This window comes from Sinocyclocheilus anshuiensis, unplaced genomic scaffold, assembly GCF_001515605.1.
Source record: "Sinocyclocheilus anshuiensis isolate Anshui unplaced genomic scaffold, SAMN03320099.WGS_v1.1 scaffold154, whole genome shotgun sequence".
Taxonomy (NCBI): Eukaryota; Metazoa; Chordata; class Actinopteri; order Cypriniformes; family Cyprinidae; genus Sinocyclocheilus; species Sinocyclocheilus anshuiensis.
In genome coordinates, this window is record NW_015546101.1 from 742,726 (window position 1) to 751,239 (window position 8,514).

At 38.9% G+C, this 8,514-nt stretch overlaps 1 protein-coding gene across 1 annotated transcript in view; it reads left to right on the forward strand.

The window, feature by feature from the left end:
* The window catches only part of LOC107700426 (semaphorin-4B-like), a 15,067-nt gene extending 8,054 nt beyond the window's left edge, over window positions 1-7,013 (forward strand). Inside the window, exons 6-15 of the mRNA XM_016502062.1 lie at window positions 208-319; window positions 445-561; window positions 1,922-2,067; window positions 3,399-3,574; window positions 4,036-4,186; window positions 4,276-4,486; window positions 4,573-4,688; window positions 5,223-5,380; window positions 5,479-5,558; window positions 5,636-7,013. Coding sequence (XP_016357548.1) covers window positions 208-319; window positions 445-561; window positions 1,922-2,067; window positions 3,399-3,574; window positions 4,036-4,186; window positions 4,276-4,486; window positions 4,573-4,688; window positions 5,223-5,380; window positions 5,479-5,558; window positions 5,636-6,435 — 2,067 coding nt within the window. The 3' untranslated portion in view covers window positions 6,436-7,013. The remainder of the gene's footprint in view (window positions 1-207; window positions 320-444; window positions 562-1,921; window positions 2,068-3,398; window positions 3,575-4,035; window positions 4,187-4,275; window positions 4,487-4,572; window positions 4,689-5,222; window positions 5,381-5,478; window positions 5,559-5,635) is intronic.
* The last annotated feature ends 1,501 nt before the right edge of the window (window positions 7,014-8,514 follow it).

Genomic DNA, 8,514 nt, shown 5'->3' on the forward strand with positions numbered 1-8,514 from the left:
TTACTTAATATCCTAATGATTTTTGGCATAAAAGAAAAATCTATAATTTTGACCCATACAATGTTTTTTTGGCTATTGCTACAAATATACCCCAGCGACTTAAGACTGGTTTTGTGGTCCAGTGTCACATATCATTGACCCATTTGTTTAAGTGTTTGGTGTCATTTGTTCTAACTGTTTCTCCGTGTTTTCCTGGAAATTTTGTAGAACATTTCAAGTTTTTCTCTGGAAAGAGATGAAAAGGGGGAACACGTTATGGAGGATGGACGTGGACGCTGTCCATTTAATCCAGAATACAGATCTACAGCTATTACAGTGGGTAAGAAAAACTCATGCAAAAACAATGCAATCATTTTGTTTGAACTTCATACATAAACATCATTAAGTTTGATGAACATGGTGATTTACTGTTAATAAGCACTTGTATGTTTTGTTGTGTTACAGATGGGGAACTGTACACTGCTACTGTCAGTAACTTCCAGGGAAACGAACCCACCATATATAGGAGTCTAGGGTCTGGCACCCCTCTCAAAACGGAGAACTCTCTCAACTGGCTCCAGGGTAAATATATACAAACACTCACTTCCTCACAAGGGACTTCTTAGAAGATAAATATCTAAAAATAAATGCCAACATCACTGATTACAGAACCCTGCTTTCTCACGCATGTTGAAAACAAATTATTACTGACTGATACTGAGGTTAAATAAACAGATACAAATTAATTTTTTGGAATATGTTTTATGAAAGTGTTTATATTTGTTTGTTTGTTTGTGTGTGTGTGTGTGTGTGTGTGTGTGTGTGTGTGTGTGTGTGTGCTGTGGATCATGCTGTGTTCTTCAAATAATCACTGTGACTAAGGTGACAAAGGGTGAGATGGTTTGTTTATTCTATGGTTTCAAATGGATGTGATACAAATAGATGCTGGGCATGCTCCCATGCTCTGGGACAACATGAACAGCACCCTTTCTGTCAACACCCGGTTTAAGCTCTGAAGCAACCAACAGGTATCCGTTTCAGGGGTGATTACCTCTGGACTTTTAGTGACATGATGCCCCATGCAGACCCATGATAATGGCCAGCAGGACTGTTTATCTGGGGCTGAAATGATACGCGTCTAAAGCAAGGTCAGAGCTGGGATTAGAGGCTGTTTTGGGGGGGTGAGGGATAGCTGAAGCTGTCAAAGGAGATGCTCTTTTGGCCACAGATTCCGTTCACATGAACAGTTGGGTTTCAGAGATCAGCTCGGGTATTTATGGGCTGGATTTTAGGGGTTAATGAGGGAGTAAATCCCAAAGAGTTGGGAAACCAGTGTTTGTATGTACGCATGAGTTGGGATGGGAGGATTGACCAAGGTCCTGTTTGTAAGCGGTTCTCGGTAGGATTCAGGGTCACTTTTTGTTGACAGGCGGTGGTGACGTTCAAAGGATTAGTAGCTCTGTGGACATGAGGCTTTCAACCTCTTAAAATAGAGAGAGAGAGAGAGAGAGAGAGAGAGAGAGAGAGACTCAAGAAAACAAAACGGTAGTCAGACAACAGCAGTTTCTCAGAGTGAGACTGGACATGGCCCACAACAGACACATGGACACACAAACATAAACCCAGTAACACATTTGAAGTGCGGCCGCTAAGAACAGCCGAAGCCGAGATGGTGGTGACGGGGGCTGAAGGTAAGAATGGCAGCAGTCGCACAGCTGTGCATGTCAGTTCACCATAGACAGAGTGTACTCATTTCAGAACCAGTCAATATTTTCAGACAGGTCTTGTAGGTATATTGACAGTGTAGAAGGACTTCTTAGTTTTCCTTGAAGTGATTGAGTTTGGAATATGTTTTATGAAAGTGTTTATATTTGTTTGTTTGTTTGTGTGTGTGTGTGTGTGTGTGTGTGTGTGTGTGTGTGTGTGTGCTGTGGTCCATTAGACCCAGCGTTTGTAGGTTCTGCTTATATTACAGGTTCAGACAGTGAGAGAAGTGATGATCAGATCTACTTTTTCTTCAGCGAGATGGGGAAGGAGTTCGACTTCTTTGATAACACCATAGTGTCCAGGATTGCACGTGTGTGTAAGGTAAGATGGATTGTTTAAACAGTTCACACAGTGTTGATAAAGTAAGCAAGCATAAACCTGAGAAGGAACATGTACTGACACACACATAAACAAATGCCAATATATACAATATCACTAAAGTCGTGGCCTAATGGTTAGAACCCAAAGGTTGTGGGTTCTAATCTCGTACCGGCAGGGATTGTAGGTGGGGTGAGTGAATGTACAGTGCTCTCTTCCACCTTCAATACCACAACTGAGGTGCCCTTGAGCAAGGCACCGAACCCCCAACTGCTCCCCGGGCGCCGCAGCAAAAAAAAAAATGGCTGCCCACTGCTCCGGGTGTGTGTTCACTGCTGTGTGTGTGCACTTTGGATGGGATAAATGCAGAGCACTAATTCCGAGTATGGGTCACCATACTTGGCCACATGTCACGTCACTTCACTTCACTATGAATATACATATATTCTAAAGATTCCTCAGCTCATTCTGCTTTAGCTCTAAATGTCAACATAAAAATCTAAATGTTTCCTGGTGTTATTATAATGCGAAATCCATTTGTGCACATTATATTATAAAGTCTTAATAGTCAATTAAAATGTAGAGGCTTGGTTTCACTCTGAAATAACTTGTCACCTATTAGACGATGTTAACCAAAAATTAAATAGCACCGTTTTAGAAAACTCATATTTAAGTCTAGCTTCATTCTCTTTTTTTAAGAGAATGCTATTGAAAATGACAAACGATGGCAGAGACAGTAGCTATAAAGACATTGACTTAGGGGTAATTCACCACTGACAAGATGGGCTTTTTATCAAATTTGGCTGTCTATTCAGTAGAAAGGCGATTTTTTTTTTTTCAGAAATCGGTGCTACGTGACTATAGAAAATGTAGAAAAAGGGCTGTGGCATTCCCTTTTGCCCAAAAGGTAGGGAAGTTTCAACACCCATTATGTACTGGACTCAGTCCGACTGGCCGAGGCCTGGGGGGACAAAAATGTAGAAGTATGGTCTGTCGTTTTAACAAACCCGCTCCCTGATGCTCCCTAAAACCCATGGGAGTACCATGATAATTGTTTTAGACATGTACTATGGTATTATTCTTTGAGATGCCCTGGAGAATTATATAAATACTATTGTATATGAATATAGTAATCATTCAGTATCATGTTATCACTATCTGATGCTGTACTATGGTACCACAACAGTTTTTTTTTTTATTTATTTTTGTCCAGATGCTCTGAAACCAGGACTGGAGTTCTGATGCCCCCTAGTGGTCTTTCAGAGTATTATAAATTATTGAGACTATATGTTTGTTTGAAAGTGTTCATCATTTGTTTGTGTGTATGGCCTCAGGAGGATCAAGGTGGAGAGAGAGTCCTGCAGAAGAAATGGACCACATTTCTGAAAGCTCAACTCTTGTGTTTGCTACCGGACGATGGCTTTCCTTTCAACATCATACAAGATGTATATGTGCTTCCAGCCCAACGCAAGAAAAACACACTCCTCTATGCAGTCTTCACTTCTCAGTGGTGAGCAAAAAAATGCAGAGGAGCTAGGGAAGATAAGCTTGAGTAGAGGGGATGTTTTTCATTACTTGAACATAAACAACATGTAACATTGCAAATTGGGGGAGTGCAATTTTTTCTTTTCTTTTTTTTTTCATTTTAAACTATTTGCAAATAATATTTTAAAATATGCATACATTCATACTTTTTTTTTTGTTTTTGTTTTTTGTATGCCCAATGTTGAAAAAACACAAAACTTTTCATGTCTTGTCACATTCTGTTAGGAATTACATGAATCACGTAAATGACACCATATTTTCGATTCGAAATGGTGAAATTTGAGGAAAAATGTCAAGTAGTTTGAATCACTGGATATTATTGTCAATTGTTTAACATTTATTTCATAAAACAGTAGTCAAATATTAAATGTTTTGCTACTTCAGTCTATTCAAACTATTTCAAATTTGTTGCTATATGTTTTGTAGGAGTAAAGGTCTAGCAGGCAGTTCAGCAGTGTGTGCGTTCAGCATGGATCAGGTAGAAAAAGCGTTTTCTGGCCGTTACAAAGAGGTGAATCGAGAGACACAGCAGTGGTACACACACACTCACTCTGTACCTGAACCACGACCTGGAATGGTAAGATGACACAGAATCCAAATATACACTTTAACAGTTCTATAATGCAGGATCTTTGAGTTTCTGTGAATCTTTTTCCCTTTCTACAGTGTATTACTAATGCTTCAAGGCAGCTGGGAATAGACTCATCCCTTGATATGCCAGATAAGGTACTAAACTTTGTGAAAGACCACTTCCTGATGGACAGTCCTGTCAAAAGTCAGCCAGTGCTCTTCACACACTCTGTGCACTACACACAAATTGCTGTGCACTATGTGCAAGGCCTCCACGGAGCTTACGATGTGATGTTCATCGGCACAGGTATGTGGGTTTTTTGAGTGTTCGAGTTTCTGTGATTTCATTTATTTTCTAAAGAGCTGTTGATGTTATGCTCTGTGATTTGACAGTTGATGGACGTTTGCAGAAGGCTGTGAATGTAGCCGGTATGATGCACATCATTGAGGAGATCCAACTGTTCCCAGAGCAACAACCTGTACAAAACATAGAGATGGATTCAACTAAGGTGTGTGTGTTTATGTGGTAACACTTTACAAAAAGGTTCAATTTGTTACCGTTAGCTAATGCCTTGAATATCATGAACTAACAATGAACAATACTTTTACAGCATTTATTAATTTTGGTTAATGTTAATATCTACATATACTAATATATTTTAGTATTTCAATTTCAAGAACATGAATTGACAGAAAGTGTTACTGTTTATACTTATGAAAGGGTGCATACAAGGTAACTGTTAAACACAGTTGTGCTGCCTAATTTTTTGTGGAAACTGTGATGTTACATTTGAGTTTTTCAATGAATAGAAAGTTGAAAATAACAGCATTCATTTGAAATAGAAATCTTTTGTGACATTTTAAAATGTCACTTTTGAAATATTTTTATTCAAATTTAAATTCGGAATAAAATTATTATTATTATTTTTTATATATTGTATGTTAATGTATTTGAACAAACATTTACACATTTTTCTTGCCTTTGTGCTCCACAAAGCATTCGTTTCAGTCTCTTACTTTCAGTCCTCTCTCTCAACAAACAGGGTTTGTTATTTGTGTCGTCACACTCTGGTATTGTGCAGCTGCCAGTAGCAAACTGCAGTTTCCATAACAACTGTGGCGAGTGTGTTTTGGCCAGAGACCCATACTGTGCCTGGACAGGCACACACTGTACTGACGTCAAACATATCCCACCACTAAAGTAAGTCTTCTTTCTTTCCCTTTTTCCATCCAAATCATCTGTTGCATTAATCATTTTCAGTACAAATACCAATCTACACCTTCCTATGCATATTTCAGCCAATGGCAGCAGGATATCGAGAAGGCAGACACTTCAAAATGTAACAGCACAATGGTCAGTGTGGTGTCTGAGAGCTCAGGTAAACCTGCAAATCCCAACATATACAAGCGTCTGTCATCCATCTGAATGTGTCATAACACCCATCTCTCTTTCTAGTGTTACCACGTTCTTTCCCAAGTTCCCAAGAATCTGCTTGCGAGCTCATTATCGTCCCAGCTAATGCTCTTCGCCTGCTGCCCTGCAATCTTCGCTCCAACCATGCCCAAAGGAAATGGTCATATAAGCCAGATGTAGGCCACTTCCTGTTCCCAAGCCCGGATGGTGGGTTGGTAGTCAGCGGCCGGGCAGGCAGTGATGAGGTCTTCTCATGTTGGTCAGAAGAACATGGCTTCAGGCAACTCTTGGCCAATTACTGTGTGAAGGCAGAGCCTTTATCTGAGACTACAACCAATATGGGGCGGATGGATGCACATCTTATAATCCAAAGCATTTCGTCTGACATCTTGTCCAGCGAATCGGCGCACTCCGCTCAACTGCGCATAAAGACGTATGGCACAGAGCTGGCAGTAGTGTGTGTGCTGTTAGCTGTTTGTGTGCTTTCGTTCGGGCTGTCGGTAGCATATCGACACAGGGGCCGGATGAAGGAGGTACTGAGAGGAGGAGAACAAACTGGAGAAGCCCAAAAGAGCACAGTCAGGCCTGGGGAGAGTTTACCCCTCAATACAAGTGTGCTTCCAACATCCCCATCCGACCACAAAAGCTACCAGACATTGGAGGAAAACTGTGGCTACATAATTGCTCCATCGGAGACAAGCACGCAGCACAACTCCAAGGAAGCACAGACACTCACCCAAACACCACAGAATGGCTTTAAAGAGAGTCATGTGGAAGTCAATGACATTTGCCCTCGGCCACGGGTACGACTGGGCTCTGAGATCAGAGACTCTGTGGTTTAAAATGCTGATGATGTTTCCAATTAATTTACATAATTGACGCATTAACAGTCTAACACTCTTTATGTTCATTTGGTACATTCAATGGGCAGCTTTCATGAAGACAAAGCGTACTGAGCCCTGAGTACAAGAGAATAGATGGGACATGCTCAGTGTGTGTATTGCCAAATTATATTTGCTTAAGACAATGCCCTCAAATCTACTCGCACATCTACTTCACTCTTTAATGTTAAACTTTAAGTTATGACAGTTTATTGTGTTAATATGAGAAAGAGTGCTAATAAATTAAAGATCAGAAACAACAATCCAAGCTAGAGTGGACCAAATGGATGAACAGGAGAGAGAAGGGCAATGAGCCTTGTGTTGTATGACTAGAACTGGTGCTATTACCACTGCCAAGACAAAGAGTAATGATGCTTCACTCAAGGTGAGAGGACTGTTCTATATATCTGTTTGTATTACTTTGCTGTTTTTGTGCAAAGGTTCAATGCATAAGTGTTTAATGGGGTACTTCAATTTTAAAATTTGTCTATGAAACCCATAACCCATACTCTGCAGTTTTTCATTATACCAGGATTAAACACCAGACAGTTTAGACCTGTTAGCTTGTTAGTGTTATAGAACTTTCTAAACATTTTAGAAATCTGTTGTTATTTTTATTTGTTTTAAGATTCTATTTTTGGTCATTTTTTTTTATTTCTTAGTCCTTTTTGGGAAGTAGTATGTTTGTGTTTTCTATTCTGTTATTCAAATGTGTTCATGTTAGTAAAGTGCCTGGTGTTAAATAATGGTATGTGTATGGAAATATATTATATGTGGAGTAATAATGGGAAAAAAAAATTGCTTTTAGATAAAATGTAGCATGTGTGTATGAGCATTAAGAAACGTTGTTTCTTAATACATTTGAATGTACATTTGAGGAGTTATATGGAAATCTAAAGCACAAGCTTGAGATTCTGTTTTGCTTCACATGTTGGTGGTTATTGTGTTTGGTATAGACATAGTCTAAACAGGCAGAACCAAGACAATGAAACTGTATAATAATATTACAGTATAAATAGTCTGCTTGGCATTTGGTAAAGAGATATTGGAGGAATGGTTAATACAGCGAGAAAAGAGCTCTAGTGGGGAAAAAGCTGAAAATGTCTGTACATTTGCAATCTGTTTTTTAGGGTAAAAAGAAAGTTACGTTCAATTATGGGTGATCCAGACTTCAAACACACCCATGCACTAACATTGCTATTTTAGACTTCCGTTCCACTTGGAAAAATCTTTTTAATCCACATTAACATTCCACTGTGTTTTCAGATTGTGTTTTGAATGGAAAATGTAAAGTAGATTGTGATCTTTTATACTTTTATTACTGATGTTTTACATTGTACATTCACGCACTTTATTTTTTTTTCTACCAGTATTTGTAAGCTGTAAATGAGGTAGGCCACTGTCAACATCCTGGTTTAATTTTGTAGCCAAGGTTTGTACATTAATGAAGAGATGGAAATAGGTCTGACAATGTGTCTCCACTGTCTGACATGCAAAATAAAATTTTGCATAAACTCAAACTGTCACAGTCTGAGTATGTCTTTTGAATTGAATTTATCACATATGCCCAGTTGGGAGAAGAATCAGAATGCTTTTAATGAACGATTTCTCTTCTTGAAATAAGACCAATACATTCATTATACGTAATACACAATTATTATTCATTGAGGACCAAAATCTGACATTCAAGGCCATCTGGCATCCAGACTTGTGACCATACACTGATGGTCACAAGTCATCTGTAATTAACATACAGCAGGTGAGTCCCATGGGTTAGTGTTATATTATAATGAAAATATATGCATATTAGTAAAACCTACCTGAACATAGAGGCTATGAGTAGCCTTTCTGTTAAAGGGGTCATATGATGTTGCTAAAAAGAACATTATTTGGTGTAATGAAATGTGTTTATGCGGTTTAGGGTTCAAAAAACACATTATTTTCCACATACTGTACATTATTGTTTCTCTTCTATGCCCCGCCTTTCTGAAACGCGTACATTTTTACAAACCTCATCGGTCTGAAAAGTGAGGTGTGCTC